This window comes from Scophthalmus maximus, chromosome 17 (assembly GCF_022379125.1).
Source record: "Scophthalmus maximus strain ysfricsl-2021 chromosome 17, ASM2237912v1, whole genome shotgun sequence".
NCBI lineage: Eukaryota > Metazoa > Chordata > Actinopteri > Pleuronectiformes > Scophthalmidae > Scophthalmus > Scophthalmus maximus.
The window spans coordinates 20,379,824-20,398,934 of record NC_061531.1 but is presented as its reverse complement, the minus strand read 5'-3'; the positions used below and the strand labels follow the sequence as shown (position 1 = coordinate 20,398,934).

At 48.1% G+C, this 19,111-nt stretch overlaps 2 protein-coding genes across 3 annotated transcripts; one reads left to right on the top strand and one right to left on the bottom strand.

Moving 5' to 3' along the window:
- The first annotated feature begins 6,417 nt into the window (after positions 1 to 6,417).
- Positions 6,418 to 11,616, top strand: si:dkeyp-113d7.1 (uncharacterized protein LOC407709 homolog). 2 transcript variants are annotated; one of them, XM_035615839.2, is made up of 3 exons: positions 6,418 to 6,544; positions 8,632 to 9,311; positions 10,228 to 11,616. In XM_035615839.2, exons 2-3 carry the CDS (start codon positions 8,814 to 8,816, stop codon positions 11,293 to 11,295), a joined length of 1,566 nt encoding a protein of 521 aa, XP_035471732.1. In that variant the 5' UTR covers positions 6,418 to 6,544; positions 8,632 to 8,813; the 3' UTR covers positions 11,296 to 11,616. The 2 variants fall into 2 exon arrangements, with proteins under 2 accessions (XP_035471732.1, XP_035471730.1); XM_035615837.2 differs by lacking the exon at positions 6,418 to 6,544 and adding an exon at positions 6,586 to 6,758.
- A 1,887-nt stretch (positions 11,617 to 13,503) lies between these two features.
- On the bottom strand, positions 13,504 to 18,241 carry LOC118289135 (keratin, type I cytoskeletal 13). The gene is made up of 8 exons (XM_035615877.2): positions 17,747 to 18,241; positions 17,098 to 17,180; positions 16,551 to 16,707; positions 16,282 to 16,443; positions 16,085 to 16,210; positions 15,550 to 15,624; positions 15,321 to 15,469; positions 13,504 to 13,756 (listed from the first exon to the last, which is right to left on the bottom strand). Exons 1-8 carry the CDS (start codon positions 18,176 to 18,178, stop codon positions 13,636 to 13,638), a joined length of 1,305 nt encoding a protein of 434 aa, XP_035471770.1. The 5' UTR covers positions 18,179 to 18,241; the 3' UTR covers positions 13,504 to 13,635.
- Between the last annotated feature and the right edge of the window lie 870 nt (positions 18,242 to 19,111).

Here is a 19,111-nt window from a genome sequence, read left to right as displayed (position 1 = left end):
GCACAGAGGGGATTGTCGGGAAAGAGATGGCTGCTTGAGGAAGCTCCCATTTATTAACATTTCAACAAACAAGTTGCATATTTGCATAACGTACTAAAACCACCAAAGTCCTCATCTTCAGTGTCGGAAACGAACAGATTCAGGGTGGCTTCGTCAGCCACTCTCCTCTCTCCTTCGGTGTCGCTCTCAAAACCAACAAACTCCTCTTCGTCACTCCTCTTCGTCACGCAGCAGTCCGGCCTCTCGGAACCCGTCGTGATCGTGGATGTTTTGACACTCCTCCACGCCATCAGGATCCACTCGCTGCTTTAACCGTGGACCGCGGACCGGTCGTAGAGCCCGTAGAGTTAAAGTTGGACTGTAACCTGTTAGATTTAGGAGCTCCCCTAGTGGCCGTTAGCTGTAAAAATACATAGATTAGCCGCACCGTTATATAAGGCACAGGGTCGAAAAAGGCGCGGCTCATAGTCCGAAAATTACGGTATGTCACAATGTTTGCTAGATACTCAGACTTTGGACTTACATCATTATTTATATATTTTGATCATTTCTCTCCTTTCCTGTTGTTTTTTCTTTTCCTGGCAGAAATGAGCTTCCATAAATCATAAATCATGATGGATTATTAAAAGTTCAAGAGTCCAAACTTTGTTTCTACAAAAAGAAACGGAGTGAACGAAGAGACCACACAAAAACAATAACTGCGTCTTGTTCGCCGTCGCGTCGTTTTGACCTCAAATGATTATTTAAACTTTCTGTCCGCGTTTCTGTTCCTGGTGAAAATGGACGTTGGAGATGAAACGAGTGGAGACGCAGGATGAGTCCATGTGGAACTGTCGCCGCGTAGAAACACGCACATGAATTATGACATATTCCATCAGAATCAGAACTGAACGTTGTTCAGTCACAGAATCTCTGAGAACAATATGGAAACATCTTACGAAGTTCAGAAGTTGATGCTCTTGTTCGGGAGACGAAACGTTTCTACGTTTTGACCGTTGCCATGGTTGCCAACGTCAATATCAGTATTGGAATTCTATGTTCGTAGTTGTTTAGCTTTTTTGTAAAACTATAGATATGTGAGTGAATTACCACAAAAACAAGCCATAAGATATACCAACTCTGAGGGCGACGTCCACCTTAGCACACCATCACTGTTGCTACGGTTACGCCTGGCGGAAAACGCTGCTGGTCCCATTTCAGTTTGTAAACGATGATGCAGACGACGCCCACGTTCTCTTCTCTGATTGGTTCTCATCAGTCACGAAGCAACGTCACTCACACGTCCTGTCAGGAACAGTTCCACCTCTTCGCGCTGCTCCGACTTTTCACCGTCGCTGTTCCTCCTACAGAGGAGTTTCTGTTGCTAAGCAACCGACTGGTCATGTGGTGTAAACAGGAAGTAGGTTGCAGTGACGTATTTTAGAAGCTGTTGTAAAACGTATAAGTCTGGATGCAGCCTGGGACAGTGACACGTGACAAACTACACAAGGACGATGTGGACATTATTCTTCAGACAAGTCAAGTTTCCTGCCTGAAAAAGATCCGCTCGGTGGGAAGTTTAAGAAACATATCAGTCAAAAATCAAACTACGACGTGGAGTCGACGCAATTTGTGGAAAAAAAACTTGAAACTCATTTATATTTCAATCATTCCTTCATTTATCTGCTTTACACAGCGTTCGTTCGACAGGAGACGAGGACTCAGAATATGAATATGTGGGTGATTCATCCTGGTGAACCTTCGTGTGCTCAGACGCTTTCTGCTTGTAAATGTGCAGACGGACATTTTCTATTTTTTTACTCATTTTTGAAGCAATATGAAAATATGAAGCCTGAACTCCGCAGAAAGTACAACGAGAGGATCATGAAATATCACGAATGAGGAACCCGAGGGTTCGATTCCGGAGGATCATGACTCGGGCTGTTTGCCTCTGAACGCCGCTTCGCTAACGTCCGAACTCACCAACCGCTTTTCCACAAAAGTCTGCGCGTCGTCGATAATGTGACTTGTTGCACTTTCAGTCTCAACTCGTTGTTCACATACCTCATTTTTCTCATTATTCATTTCCAGTGTTACACTTTTTTTTCCTCTTTCCACACAAACCTCATTACCTCAGCAGACGCACGGCGCAGACACGCGACCACGGGAACGTGACGATGATGATGATGATGTCACTCTGGATTTGTCTCAGATTCTGAAGCTGTCGGATAAAAAAAACCACACGACTGTAAAACGCACAAGCTTCTCAGCAGCAGATTATCGATTTCATACAAACGACTAAAAACTCTCCACACTTCAACAGGAGGCCCAGAGGTATGGAAGCTCATCAATGCCAAGACGAGGAATATGGATTTCAAGAAGAAAAAAAATTGTTATGGTAAAAACAACAATCAAAATTATAATAGAGCGTGAAAAGATTGAATGTTGACTCGGTATCTTCTACTCACCATGAGTGAGTTCATATTTTACTTCCGTACTGAATCCATATTTCTCTTTACTTAAACGCTAGTTTCTCGTTTTAGTGTTTTAAAATCCAATACAACTCCACATCAACAGAAGACGTGTAAACATCATTTTTGTGATCAACATTAACAGAATTGACAATTTTGTAACATAATAAGACACAACGATGATAACTGGTTTTGTGTTGTACTTTTAAAAGAAGGACAACAACAAAAGAACGGGCAGGAATAAAAAACACATGAAAAATAAAATCAATACAAAAGTAACAGATTATTATTTGACCTGCTGTTTTCTGATGCTTCATCAGATTAAGTAAAGTCTGCAGATGTTCAGTCGTGTGGTTTTTACAGCTGCTGTCAGAAGGAAACTCAACGTCACGTGACCTGTCGACCAATCACTGATCCTCCTGTCCTCCTACAAAACCATGAACGAGAGAAATGCATCTGGTTGAAAATACACAAAAGGGAAAGTTATGATCACAGGGAGAAAAAAGATCCCGCAACTAACGGAATGTTTTTTATCAAAATTAATATTATTTTCTTGTAATTAGGACAAAGAGGGAAAACTATAGTATCTCATAAATACCAAGAGATTTTGTCATAGTTTTGTAAAATAATATACTTATATTATTATTATAAGTATGTGAAGAAGAGACTTCAGGATTATGTAAAACATATCTTGTAACTACACAGTAGTTTGCTCTAAATGATGATTGACAGTTTCGGATAACTAACCCCTATCTATTTAAAAATGGAGTCTGTCCGTGAATTATTTTTTTTTTAGTTATAGATTCAGAAATCAACATAAATACATGGGAAAATACATGTATTTCTACATATACGTGTTTCTGTATGTCTGTATGATAATGAAGTTTTGGCTCATGACAGCCCCCTCATTTTTGGCTATAACCAATCTGCTATTAGATGAGTTAAAGCCCGCCTACCTAGTTAACATATTGACACACAAATGAATAAATGCAGAATTAGATAAATGTAGAAATACATCGACCAAACTGTATTTATTTATGTATCTATTTATTTCTGCAGGTATTTATTACTAAGTCATGTCTTTATATTTAATTTTGTCAGTTTGGGTCCTCCATAGGTGGTGTGAAGTTCTTTCATGACCTAAAAAATTATTTCATCCAGATGCATTTCTCTTCAGATTGTGTTTAAAGGATGTTTAAGTCTGAAGATCTGAAGAGCCTGTGATTTATGTTTGTCTGTCGCAGTTTCATGAAAAGTGGTTTAGCGGTTCTCGCGATGTTTATGAAATTAAATGAAAGAAGGGTGGCAGATGAATTTCACTGGGTGCCGATAGGGACCTTGATCTTTAGACAAGAATAATACTCCTACCTGGTTCCTGAAAGAACCCCGTGTAGTCAGTTTGTAAAACGCACTGTCGGGGTTCCTCAGGGAACAATCAGAGGTCCTCTTATTGTTTGATGCAAACGTGAGAATGATTGGATGAAAAGGGATGTTTTAGTGTTTTTCATGTGTTGATGACGACACGGGAAAACATGTTGTAATCCTGAATTTCCTTTTTTTTATTGCTATTATTTAAATGTTTTTACTCCCTGTATAATCTCGATGGACTGACTTGCCTTTGTTCATCTCAATGTTTGGATTTTATGCAATACTTTTGATAAAATGTGCCCTTTTTTTCTAATTCAGCACTCTAATAAAACCAAATCTAAGAGTTTCTTATTCAACAATAAAAATTTAAAAAGTGCTGTAATAGTCAGGAAAAAAAAGCTAATTTCCACTTGTCAATCAATGTGAAAATTAGCTAAAAATTCATGTGATCTTTGACCTTTTTGTGACATTGTCAGTTTTGAGTGAATTATTGCCAACTTTTTTACATTAACCAGTGACACGGTGAATATTCACTGGTGTTCTGGCTGTTCGACACCGTCTGAATGTCATTTTACGCCAAGTTACGACTGTCAGGACGACGAAGGCAACGGTGATGGTGTTTTTTAATTTTTATTACCTGTTTTAGTCCTTGAGACCAGGTACTGTTAGTGTTGGAGTTCAAACAAAACCAATAAATGTTCCAGACTACCCCGACGAGTCTGACAGGTCTTATTCACTGTTGTCTCAATATATTTCATTTAAGCCTTATGACCATTTCTTTGTGATGTCTCACAACAGACACTTAGGTGCTACACGACCTCAGAGACGCTACACGACCTCAGAGAGACGCTACACGACATCAGAGACGCTACACGACCACAAAGAGACGCTACACGACCACAAAGAGAAGCTACACGACCACAAAGAGACGCTACACGACCACAAAGAGACGCTACACGACCTCAGAGAGACGCTACACGACATCAGAGACGCTACACGACCACAAAGAGACGCTAAACGACCACAAAGAGAAGCTACACGACCACAAAGAGACGCTACACGACCTCAGAGAGACGCTACACGACATCAGAGACGCTACACGACCACAAAGAGACGCTAAACGACCACAAAGAGAAGCTACACGACCACAAAGAGACGCTACACGACCTCAGAGAGACGCTACACGACATCAGAGACGCTACACGACCACAAAGAGACGCTACACGACCACAAAGAGACGCTACACGACCACAAAGAGACGCTAAACGACCACAAAGAGACGCTACACGACCACAGAGAGACGCTACACGACCTCAGAGAGACGCTACACGACCACAAAGAGACGCTACACGACCACAAAGAGACGCTACACGACCACAAAGAGACGCTACACGACCACAAAGAGACGGTACACGACATCAGAAACGCTACACGACATCAGAGACGCTACACGACCACAAAGAGACGCTACACGACCACGAAGAGACGCTACACGACATCAGAGACGCTGCACGACCACGAAGAGACGCTACACGACCTCAGAGACGCTACACGACATCAGAGACGCTACACGACCACAAAGAGACGCTACACGACATCAGAGACGCTACACGACCTCAGAGACGCTACACGACCTCAGAGACGCTACACGACATCAGAGACGCTACACGACCTCAGAGAGACGCTCCACGACATCAGAGACGCTACACGACATCAGAGACGCTACACGACCACAAAGAAACGCTACACGACCTCAGAGACGCTACACGACATCAGAGACGCTACACGACCTCAGAGACGCTACACGACCACAAAGAAACGCTACACGACCTCAGAGAGACGCTCCACGACATCAGAGACGCTACACGACATCAGAGACGCTACACGACCACAAAGAAACGCTACACGACCTCAGAGACGCTACACGACATCAGAGACGCTACACGACATCAGAGACGCTACACGACCACAAAGAAACGCTACACGACCTCAGAGACGCTACACGACCTCAGAGACGCTACACGACCTCAGAGACGCTACACGACATCAGAGACGCTACACGACATCAGAGACGCTACACGACATCAGAGAGACGCTACACGACATCAGAAACACTACACGACCACAAAGAGACGCTAAACGACCACGAAGAGACGCTACACGACCTCAGAGACGCTACACGACCTCAGAGACGCTACACGACATCAGAGACGCTACACGACCTCAGAGACGCTACACGACATCAGAGAGACAAAGAGACATGATGGAGACAAGATATTCCTTCATTCCTCCCACAATAGGGAAATGTGATTACAACCATATATAGTTTTTGTTTTGTCTCTTTGAGTCGTCCATGTTGGGGGGATGTCGTCTTTGCCTGGGGACACGTTTTCTGTCGATTCATCCGTGTGAAGACCAGAACACAGAAGATCAACACATGAGAAAACAAAGTGATGAATTCAAGTTTGTAGCTCTTTCATTCATCCAGATGATGATGATGATGATGATGATGATGCTGTAACAATGCAGCGTGCGCGTACCCGCTCTGCGCGCGACCCTGCGAACTGTACCCACCTACTACCGTTACCGAGGTTACCTGCACACCCGCCTGGACGGGCACGCGCACGCGCACGAGCGAACAGCAGTGGTCGAGCTGGAAGGTGGAAGGAAGGAGGGAAGGAGGGAGGAAAGACACGAGAGAGGAAGGAGGGAGGGAGGAAAGGAAGGTAAGAAGGAAGGAAGGAAGGAAGGAAGGAAGGAGGGAGGGAGGGAGGGAGGGAGGGAGCGGAATTAGTCAGTGGTAGAGGGGAGGAGAGGAGGCGAGGAGGCGGCGGGCTGTTCTGCCGAGGTGGACGTGGCGGGTCCGGCCGAGTGAGCTACAAGTGACGGACGGAGGACCGAACCGGGCGGACAGCCGGCCATGACGCGGACCCCCCTCAGGTGAGACGCCGCTGCCCCCGCCACCGCGAGCCGCCCGCTGGTCTCCGGGAGCCGCCGCTCCGCTTCCTGCCTGTTAGCGGGGCTCTGTGACAGACTGTGCCCGCGAGTGTGTCCGTCGGCCGCCGCTCGACTCCCGTGTGACACCGCCCGCTCCTCTGGTGTCGCTCCCCGCTGCGTCCGGCCGGCGACCAGCCCCGCGGCCCCCCGGCGCGGCCTCTCCCCCGCCTCACTCTCACTTTCCCCCCGCGCTGACACCAGCTAGCGCCGCTAGTTAGCTTAGCATTGTGATAAACAAGATGGCCACTGGCTAGCTCCCCTGGCTAGCTCCCGCTAGCGGACATGGCACCTTGCCCCGTCTTTGTACGCCGCCGCAGCGCCGCTGCTCGCGGGGACGTTTCACTCGGAGCGCGACGGTGAAAGTAACAAAAGTTCGTTGGCACGAACCAGAGACTGTGTGCGGGGGCTGGAGGGGCTGGAGGGGGCCACCTGGGGCGGCAGGTACCGGCCCCGCTGCCCCGCTCCTAAACGACTGACGGAGCTCAGACCGGCCGGTCCCAGGACTGTCCAGCGGTGGTGGTTCTGATGGTTCTGATGGTTCTGGTTCTGGTTCTGATGGGTCTGGTTCTGATGGTTCTGGTTCTGATGGTTCTGATGGGTCTGGTTCTGATGGTTCTGGTTCTGATGGGTCTGGTTCTGGTGGTTCTGATGGTTCTGATGGTTCTGGTTCTGATGGGTCTGGTGGTTCTGATGGTTCTGATGGGTCTGATGGTTCTGATGGGTCTGGTGGTTCTGATGGTTCTGATGGTTCTGGTTCTGGTTCTGATGGGTCTGGTTCTGATGGGTCTGGTTCTGATGGGTCTGATGGTTCTGATGGGTCTGGTTCTGATGGTTCTGGTTCTGATGGGTCTGGTTCTGGTGGTTCTGATGGTTCTGATGGTTCTGGTTCTGATGGGTCTGGTGGTTCTGATGGTTCTGGTTCTGATGGTTCTGATGGGTCTGGTGGTTCTGGTTCTGATGGGTCTGGTGGTTCTGATGGGTCTTGTGGTTCTGGTGGTTCTGGTTCTGGTGGTTCAGATGGGTCTGATGGTTCTGGTGGTTCTGGTGGTTCTGATGGTTCTGCTTCTGATGGTTCTGGTTCTGGTGGTTCTGGTTCTGGTGGTTCTGATGGTTCTGAGTGTCATGCACGTTAACGTGTCCAAACTTTATTCAGACCAACATCACTGTCTCAGGACCAGAACATGTGTCTGATGGTTCCTGTGAATTATTTCTGTATATTTCTTATTTTATTATGTTAAACAACAATGTAACAGAAAGAGGTCAGACATCCCTGGCTCCGCCCCCTTTGTCCTGATCCATGTTTCATGTTCTGGTCACGACCTCAGGAAACATTCGCTGGTTCAGTGTCTCCACACGACACGACTGGACCAGGCCAGGGATCGAACCACCGACCCTGAAGTGTGTGGACGACCCGCTCCATCTCCTCAGGACTTGAATAAATATGTAGTAATAATATGATCTGATGATGATCTGGCTCAGATGTGAGGAAAACAACCTTAAAAGGAAACTATTAAAAAGAATAATCGTGACGTGAAGATGAGCTGCTGCAGCCAAAAATAAAAAATGAAGTTAATCTGGAGTTTGTGAAAGTACACAAACAATGATTTTTAAAAAGGCGTCTTGCTCGAAACTGATGAGGTCGGCGACGCGCTGCCTGTGGTGGGAGTTAAATGTCCGATACCGATTGTTTGATATTTTACAGTTTAACCATAACTTTTCATATCAAACTGATCCTGATTACGAAATTTCATAACGTATATGTATACGATCTGTTGGTTGAACTGTGTGTAACTGTTCCTCACCTGTGTGTCTGCAGGCTGGTCCCGGTCAGGTGAGGCTGGTGATCCTCTCAGGGACACGCCCCCTGGCCCCCGGCCCCTCCTCTCTCAGGACAGGTAGATCTCTCCGGCAGCTGAGGGGAGGGAGGAGGAGGTCGGACCTCAGCGATACTTCAGGTGTCGGACAGAGTGAGACGAGGATAAGCTCCACCCCCTCACCATGACAGACTTGGAGGCCGAGTGTTTGAGTCTCGGCTTGCCCCCCGACTGCGGCTCCCCGTCCCCGCCCCTGGACGCCTCCCTGCAGGCGGACTGCGGCTCGGGGTCGTCCGCAGCCCCAACCCCAGCGCCGCCCACTCTGGCCCTCCTCTCCGCCGACTGCCCGACGCCCACGCTCAGCTCGCTGGCGGCAGAGATCGTCGAGCCGCTAGTGATGCTTCCGTGCGTGAAGAGCGAGCCAGAGGATGGAGAGCTAGACCCCATCGGCACCGTGGACCTGTCCGAGATCCAGCCGCTGTCCACTGCCGAGCTGGGCCGCGAGCAGATCAAGATGGAGATCAGCGGCCTTGACTACATCAAGTCGGAGCATCACTGTCACCATGGCAACCACCACCACCACCACCACCACCACCTGGGCCCGTTTCACCACGGAGACATCGCAGAACTGGAGTACAAGTCGCAGTACGAGCCCGGCTCCGTGTTCGACTACATCTCCCAGGTACTGACGAGTGACGTGACAGGAAACTAGGGTCGGAGCGGTGCACAGAATTCACGGTTCGGTACGATTTCGGAAAAACTTACAAAAAAAACCCAAATACAAATGTTTCTTTTAATTGATGGTACAGTTCCAGTTTGTTCCCTGAGGAGCTGGTGCAGAGTGAACATTCTCTCTGCATCGGTCAAATCTTTATATTAATAATATCATGTAAACAAATATTTACATTTGGCTACAAAACTGAAAACATGTTATATGTTATAAAAGTACAAAATAAATATAATGAAAAAATAAAACTTGTGCATGAGGAGTGTTTGTTCCAATAAGACTATTTAAAGATTCAGCAATCAAACATTTTAATATTGAACCATATTACAGTTCAATTTGTAGAGACACATCGTCCTCGTCCGATCCTCTCGCTCACTGTTGAATCTCACTGCGAATCCAAAGAAGCAGGCGGATCTTCGACCACTCGTCATGTCACGTGGGACCGACTCAGCCAATCAGCTGGAGCTACAGGGCTCACAGTCTAATGTGTCCCGAAGGGAACTCGATCGCACGTGTGAAATATTTGGTTCCGCATTTCCGTCATCAATCTTCGTATCTCAGTTTTATACATTTTATATTCTCGGTGTGACTGTCGGCACCGAACCATCACTTCCGTACCGTTCCAACCCTGTCAGGAAAATGAGTTTAGATAATAACCTGCAGATTAATAATCATCATCTCCGTCAAGGAGGTGAATAGGTTTGTTCTTCAGAAACAAAAAGAATCCATCTACATGTTCCACCTGCTCGACTTCATCATCAGACTTGAAGGAATATTCTATCAGCAACTTAAATAATGTTATTTAGAACAAAATGATGTGACTGAACCTGAGTTTCTGTCTTCATGTAGTTTCTGGTGTCGTGTGTTTCAGGTGACTGACACTCTGGACTACATCAAGTCCGACCACCATGTAGACCTTCAGTGTTACTACACCACCGAGCTCGGTTCCGCCAACGCCATGTCGGCCCACCTGCAGCATAACGGCCTGGAGTCCATCCACATGGCCGAGCTGCGCACCGAGCTTAACAAGCTCCGCCCAGACTCCCTGCTCCTGGACGGCGGCATGGTCAAACCAGACCCCGAGTTCGTAGGCGGAGCTCTGTACGAGCTGCAGCCGGCCGAGCACGGGACGGGAGGAGGAGTCATCGTTACCAAGACCCAGAGCCCGACGGTGAGGAAACCTCGCAACATGCAAGGGGAGAAGCCGTTCTCCTGCACACAGTGCGGGAAGAACTTCAGCACGCTGGGAAACCTGAAGACGCACCAGCGCATACACACTGGCGAGCGGCCGTACTCCTGCTCGCAGTGCGGCAAGAGCTTCGGCCAGGCGGGCAACCTGAAGCGCCACCAGCTGATCCACACGGGCCAGAAGCCGTACGTGTGCGCCCACTGTCCAAAGGGCTTCACCAAGGCCGATGACCTGCGCTCGCACCAGCGGCTGCACACCGGCGAGCGGCCGTTCATCTGCGTCACGTGCGGGAAGAGCTTCGGCCAGTCGAAGGAGCTGAAGGCGCATCAGCTGAGCCACACGGGCGAGCGGCCGTTCTGCTGCCAGCACTGCGGCAAGAGCTTCACCAAGGAGACAAGCTACCGCAACCACGTGCAGATCCACACGGGCGAGAAGCCCTTCACCTGCTCGCAGTGCGGTAAGACTTTCAGCAACTCTGGCGTGTTAAAGACGCACGAGAAGATCCACACGGGCGAGCGGCCATTCGGCTGCACGCAGTGCGGCAAGAGCTTCGGCCGCCTCGGCCACCTGAAGGCCCACCAGCAGATCCACACGGGCGAGCGGCCGTACGCTTGCCCGCACTGTGCCAAGACTTTCAGTCAGTCGGGTCACCTGAAGGCCCACGAGCAGATCCACCGGCGGGAGCGAGGGGACACGGCGAGCGGCGGCGGCAGCAGCAGCAGCAGCAGCGTGGGCAGCGACAGTAGCTAAGGAAGCCCGTGACCTTTAACCTTGCGGAACACAAAGTATTATTCCCTTTTTTTTTATAAATATTATCTATAAAGTTTTTTCCTTATGAATTTTTCTTACATTTGAATATTTTAATACCTTTGTGCTCTTGTTGATCATGTTTGTGTTGGACGACGGATTTGTTCTGATGCAAGTGTCTGTGTGAGGTGGAGGGGCTTGTAGATAATCTGTGAACTGGTCTCTCTCTCTCTCTCTCTCTCTCTCTCTCTCTCTCTCTCTGTCTCTCTCTCTCTCTCTCTCTCTCTCTCTCTCTCTCTCTCTCTCTCTCTCTCTCTCTCTCTCTCTCTCTCTCTCTCTCTCTCAGTACTTCATCATGTTGAAGTACTTCCTGATACAGAAGCACAAACTTTGTGACCAAGTTGAGAAACTTCCTGTTTTTTTTTACTGAAACTAACCACGACCTCGTTCTCTGGTGACGAACCTCCAACGTCCCCAGTTCAGACCAGTTCACACCTGGTGTCCGCGTCTGATCCACATTTTAGTTTTAAACCCCATCACTTGTTGCCATGGTTACACCTGGCAGCAACGCTGCTGGTTCTCTTCTCTGATTGGTTCTCATCAGTCAGGAACAGTTCCACCTCCTCGTTGTCGTGGCTGCTCCTCCTTCAGAGGAATTTCTGTTACTAAACGTGACGAAGACGTCTGACCACAGATCCGAGCGACTTGGTTTGTCTGGAACACGCCAAAGAAACAGATTCATTTCTTCTTCTAATGTCTAGAGGACATCTACGAAACAGGAAGTCACTCCGCTGCCTCCTGCTGGTCGTGTTCATCTACATACGGAGCAGGAAGTGATGACGTGTGAACGAGGCTCAGGTCCAATCATCTGAAAACATGATATGTATCAAGGGTACATAAATCAGTCAGAACCTGAGGTCACAGGTCATAGGGAAAACCTCAGTGAACCGATCTGATTAGTCGGTTTTATATAAAACGGAGCATCAGGGGCAGCACACGGACTGAAGGAGCCGGGGATCGAACCCCCGACCTTCTGCTACTTAGGGACGTTTCAGAGCCCAGTGGAGGAATGTCCACGGTCAGATATCGATCGTTGATCGGTTCTGATCGGGCTCAGTGACCTCTGGGGTCGTCTGAGGTCAGGTTGAGCAGACGAACGAGGCCTGGTTCAGACAGTAAAAGTACAACAAAGTGCCAGTTTACTAGTATTTGTACCTGCAGGTGTTCACTCTGTTACTGTGTTGGTGAAAGTCTGATGACATCACTTTGATATTTGTTATTGACCAGTATATCGATCGATGGATCGATCAGGATCTTTTTGTTGTTTGATAATCGGCCGATAAGACATTCCTTTAGATTTTATATCAGACAAATGAGAATCATTCCAGCCCGACGGTGGCAGATCGCTCACTGTGTACAAATCTTCTATTGATGATGTTATTCATAAAAAAATTAATGAAGTGGGGGGAAAAAACAGCAGCAAAAAAAAGGTGAAGGTGACGTCATCTTGTACTGGAGAGAGAAATATTAAAGTAACTAATGAAACGTCCCGTTTGGACTCTGTGATCGTCTTCATTTGCAGTCGCTGATCATCTTTATATACAGTCTCTGATTGTCTTGATATACAGTCAGTGATCGTCTTGATATACAGTCAGTGATCGTCTTGATATACAGTCAGTGATCGTCTTTATATACAGTCCCTGATCATCTTTATATACAGTCCCTGATCGTCTTGATATACAGTCTCTGATTGTCTTGATATACAGTCAGTGATCGTCTTTATATTCAGTCACTGATCGTCTTTATATACAGTCACTGATCGTCTTTATATACAGTCACTGATCGTCTTTATATACAGTCACTGATCGTCTTTATATACAGTCGCTGATCGTCTTTATATACAGTCAGTGATCGTCTTTATATACAGTCACTGATCTTCTTTATACACAGTCAGAGACCGTCTTTATATACAGTCAGTGATCATCTCTATATACACTCGCTGATCGTCTTTATATACAGTCGTATATTAACATTAACATTATGAACCTGATGAACATTACGAACATGATGAACATTATGAACCTGATGAACATTATGAACCTGATGAACATTATGAACATGATGAACATTATGAACCTGAATGTGAGCTGATGCAGAAACGTTTCAGTTTTTTTTAACAAAAAAATGAGAATCATCACGAAAGAACTTATCTCAGGATTCAGATTTTTTTTTAATTTTCATGTAAATCTGATGCCTTCCCTAAACATCATTGTGAGCAGGGGGCGGAGCTTCACAGTGTGTTTGTATTGGTCCATGTCACGTCAATGACGATGAGGATGCAGCTCAGCTGGTCTGGAGGGACGATGAAGACGAGGTGGACACCACCTTCCCATCAACCATCTCCTCCGTCACCACCACCATCTTGATCGTCTTGTTCGTGGAGGAGGAGGAGCTGCTGCTGGCGCTGTCGACCAATAAGAGAACAGGCATCAGACTGACACTAAGTATTAATAAAAAGTTAAATATTATTATATAATATTACTCACAATGTAAATGCTTACTAATTACTAATAGTTATATAATTAAAACTTGTTAGTTGATACAAAATTATGAATGACACATTTATCAGTGAGCTTCATGTTTACACGTTTTACTTATTATATTATCTCAATGTTCACGAAATACTTTTAGTAACTAATTAAAAATAACTTATTACTATTTAATCATTAGTTAATATATTTTGAATTGCAATGTAAATAGTTACTTTCTTATTATTTTTTAGCTTGAACATGAATCACGTGACTGAGCTAACGACAGGTCAGGTGACTGGTCAGGTGACTCTCTGGTCAGGTGACCTGTCTCTGGTCAGGTGACACTCTGGTCAGGTGACTCTGGTCAGGTGACCTGTCAGGTGACTCTCTGGTCAGGTGACTCTCTGGGCAGGTGACTCTCTGGTCAGGTGACTCTCTGGGCAGGTGACTCTGGTCAGGTGACTCTCTGGGCAGGTGACTCTCTGGGCAGGTGACTCTCTGGTCAGGTGACTCTCTGGGCAGGTGACTCTGGTCAGGTGACTCTCTGGGCAGGTGACCTGTCAGTTGACTCTCTGGTCAGGTGACTCTGGGCAGGTGACTCTCTGGTCAGGTGACTCTCTGGGCAGGTGACTCTCTGGGCAGGTGACTCTCTGGTCAGGTGACTCTCTGGGCAGGTGACTCTGGTCAGGTGACTCTCTGGGCAGGTGACTCTCTGGGCAGGTGACTCTGGTCAGGTGACTCTCTGGGCAGGTGACCTGTCAGGTGACTCTCTGGTCAGGTGACTCTGGTCAGGTGACTCTCTGGGCAGGTGACTCTGGTCAGGTGACTCTCTGGGCAGGTGACTCTCTGGGCAGGTGACTCTCTGGTCAGGTGACTCTCTGGGCAGGTGACTCTGGTCAGGTGACTCTCTGGGCAGGTGACCTGTCAGGTGACTCTCTGGTCAGGTGACTCTGGTCAGGTGACTCTCTGGTCAGGTGACTCTCTGGGCAGGTGACTCTCTGGGCAGGTGACTCTCTGGTCAGGTGACTCTCTGGTCAGGTGACTCTGGTCAGGTGACTCTCTGGGCAGGTGACTCTCTGGGCAGGTGACTCTGGTCAGGTGACTCTGGTCAGGTGACTCTCTGGGCAGGTGACTCTCTGGTCAGGTGACTCTCTGGGCAGGTGACTCTCTGGTCAGGTGACTCTCTGGGCAGGTGACTCTGGTCAGGTGACTCTCTGGGCAGGTGACTCTCTGGTCAGGTGACTCTGGGCAGGTGACTCTCTGGTCAGGTGACTCTGGTCAGGTGACTCTGGTCAGGTGACTCTCTGGTCAGGTGACTCACTGGTCAAGTGACTCTCTGGTCAGGTGACTCTCTGGGCAGGTGACTCTCTGGTCAGGTGACTCTCTGGGCAGGTGACTCTCTGGTCAGGTGACTCTCTGGGCAGGTGACTCTCTGGTCAGGTGACTTTCTGGTCAGGTGACTCTCTGGTCAGGGGACTCTCTGGGCAGGTGACTCACCTGCCGGCCGCCTCTCCGTCCAGCAGCCTCCTGTACTCGGCGATCTCCATCTCCAGTCTGGTCTTGATGTCCAGAAGCCTCTGATATTCTTGGGACTGTCGCTCTATGTCGGCGTTCAGCGACACCAGCTGCTCCTCCAGCATCGTCACCTACTCAGGTCAACTCAGTGTCAGTGACCTTCACTTCAATATGACCCTCGACCCCTGACCCCGGCGGCTCGACTGCTCACCTGCATCTGGAATCCGTTCATCTGCATCCCGTAGCGGCTCTGGATTTCAGAAAGTGTGGCTTCAAGAGACGCCTTCTGCAGAGAGACAGATGAGTCAGAGAGACACACAGTTAGAGAGACAGATGGTCAGAGACAGATGGTCAGAGACAGACGGTCAGAGAGACAGACGGGTTAGAGACAGACAGGTCAGAGAGACAGACGGGTCAGAGACAGACGGGTCAGAGACAGACAGTCAGAGACAGACGGGTCAGAGAGACAGACGGGTCAGAGAGACAGACGGTCAGAGAGACAGACGGTCAGAGAGACAAACGGGTCAGAGACACAGACGGGTCAGAGAGACAGACGGGTCAGAGAGACACACGGTCAGAGAGACACACGGTCAGAGAGACAGATGGGTCGTGAGGAGCAGTACAAACAGTCTTAGCTCCACTGAGTGTAACTGATGATGATGATGATGATGATAATGATTGTGATGATGATAATGATTGTGATGAGTGACAGCAGCAGGATGATTATGAATCAGGTGATTTCTCACCATGCTGAGTTGAGACTGCAGCTCGATCTCCAGACCCTGAAGATGAGACTTCACCTCCTTCACCTCCGACGTGGACGACTTCAACGTCACCTCCTGAGACTCCAGCTCCTTGGTGAGGGTCTCCGACTGAGGGGGGAGGTGGGTTAGTGTGTGGAACCTGCAGGTCACTCGGGTCACTCGGGTCACTCGGGTCTCACCTTGGTCTTGAACCAGGCCTCCAGGTCTTTGCGGCTCTTGGCGGCGACGCCCTCGTAGTGTTCCCTGATGTCCTCCATCACCCTGGTGAGGTCGTCCTGCGGAGCGGCGTCCACCTCCACCGTCACCTGACCGCTCATCTGGCTCCGCATCGCCCCCAGGTCCTAAAGGAAGGGAGAGAGGGACGTCAGAGAGACGTCAGAGAGACGTCAGAGAGAGAGGGGTGTGTGTGTGTGTGTGTGTGTGTGTGTGTGTGTGTGTGTGTCGTCACCTCCCCGTGGTTGGTCTTCATCGACGTCAGCTCCTCCCTCAGACAGTCGATCTGCATACTGAGGTCGCTCTTGGCGACGCCCAGCTCCCCGAGCATAACCTTCAATCCGGAGATGTCGGCCTCGACCGACTGACGCATCGACAGCTCGTTCTCAAACCTGCAGACAAGTGGACACACTTCGTGTCAGGTGACGTTACGTCGACACTTTGACTGATCAACTGCTTCTTCATCAAACTACAAGATTGAAGAAGGAAACAGTCGGACAAAGAAACATTGGCGAATAAGAACCTCATGAAGGTTCAAATGAATGAAAAGGTTCAACTGCTGCAGTTCCCACCGCCGCCAGCAGAGGGTGGGGCGGACATGTTCAATACTCAGATGATTCTTGAGAACTATACATAACTATATATTACTATAAATAACTATATATTACTATACATAACAATATATTACTATATAACTATATATTTGTACGTTGACGGAAAGAAAACAGGAAAAAAATTCATGTATTTAAGAATAAAAAAAAGTTAAAGAAGCAGAAACTGACTTGAGCCTGAAGTCGTCCACAGCCAACTGGGCGTTGTCCACACTCAGCGTCACGCTTCCTAGGGTGAGGACGGCTTCTTGGATCTGAAAACATGGTCAAGCAGACCAGAGGATCATGGGTAATATCCAACGCTCCTGTTTGTGGATTGACGTCATTTCACTTCCAGTTGACAGGAGGAAGTTGCCTGACTTACATTTCACATTTCCTTTATGTCTGCTTGTTTATGGATCCACATTGTTCTGGTTCCTTCTTTTATATCTTTAGTGCTTTAGTTTCTGTTGTTTTGATGGTTTTATTAATTCAATGAGCTCATGAGTTGAATATCATGAGAAAATTACCTTTAAAAAAATAATAAAAATAAAACAAGAGGTAGAGACTCAGATAATTAACATTTACAGAGAAAATGTATTTTTGTGTATTTTAATCAACTTAAAGAAAATTCCCTTTTTTTCAAGATTTTTGTCTCTGTCAAGAAACATACAACATAAAATCTTGAGTTATCCAGAGTTTTTTTTTTTTTTACCTTTGGCAGTTTTTGTCTTCTGTACATTTTGTCCTTTCTCATTGATTAAATTAAAGTAAATGTGTGGATAAATGTCGACCAGTGCGATCAACTACTGACGCCCCCCATGATGCCCCTCTCTCTCACCTTGCCCTGCAGCTCAGCGATGGTGCTGAAGAAGGCTCTGTAGTCCCGGGTGGTGGGGCCGACCTTGCTCTCCACAAACTCCCTGATCTTCAGCTCCAGCTCTCCGTTGGCCTTCTCCAGCGCCGCCACCTTGGCCAGGTAGGAGGCCAGGCGGTCGTTCAGGTTCTGCATGGTGAACTTCTCGTTGCCGATGACGCTCTCATTGACCGCCGCTCCTCCTGCTCCACCACCGAATCCTGAACCTCCACCAAAAACTGAACCTCCACCGAATCCTGCTCCTGCTCCACCACCGTAGGCGGAGAAGCTCTTGCTGGCCCTGGAGACCCTGGCACCGTAGCCTCCTGCTCCGCCCATCATGCTGAAGGAGCTCATGCCGCCGAGTGACGTTCGGACCAGTGGGCTGCTGCCAGAGGAGAACATGAGTGTGGTCATGGTGGTGATGATGATGGAGGAGTCAGCTGGTCGGAGGGAGCAGAGAGAAGTGAGGAGACGCTTCAGTGTGGTTCCTTTTAATGCTGCTGCTCAGGTGGGCGGGGTGGAGTCAGAAACACCACCCACCAAGAGGTGGAGTGTGACTCTGGAGTCTCGTGTCCTGAAGATCAGAAATATTAAATCCACGTTTCCACCCGACACTGATCCTTTCGTCGTGTCTACATCAGACCCTGATACTGACCCTGGTGTAGACCCTGATACAGACCCTGGTGTAGACCCTGATACAGACCCTGATGTAGACCCTGATACAGACCCTGATACAGACCCTGGTGTAGACCCTGATACAGACCCTGATGTAGACCCTGATACAGACCCTGATACAGACCCTGATACAGACCCTGGTGTAGACCCTGATACAGACCCTGATGTAGACCCTGATGTAGACCCTGATGTAGACCCTGATACAGACCCTGGTGTAGACCCTGATACAGACCCTGATGTAGACCCTGATACAGACCCTGGTGTAGACCCTGATACAGACCCTGATGTAGACCCTGATACAGACCCTGATACAGACCCTGATACAGACCCTGGTGTAGACCCTGATACAGACCCTGGTGTAGACCCTGATGTAGACCCTGATGTAGACCCTGATGTAGACCCTGATACAGACCCTGATGTAGACCCTGATACAGACCCTGGTGTAGACCCTGATACAGACCCTGATGTAGACCCTGATACAGACCCTGATACAGACCCTGGTGTAGACCCTGATACAGACCCTGATGTAGACCCTGATACAGACCCTGATGTAGACCCTGATACAGACCCTGATGTAGACCCTGATACAGACCCTGATACAGACCCTGATACAGACCCTGGTGTAGACCCTGATACAGACCCTGGTGTAGACCCTGATACAGACCCTGATGT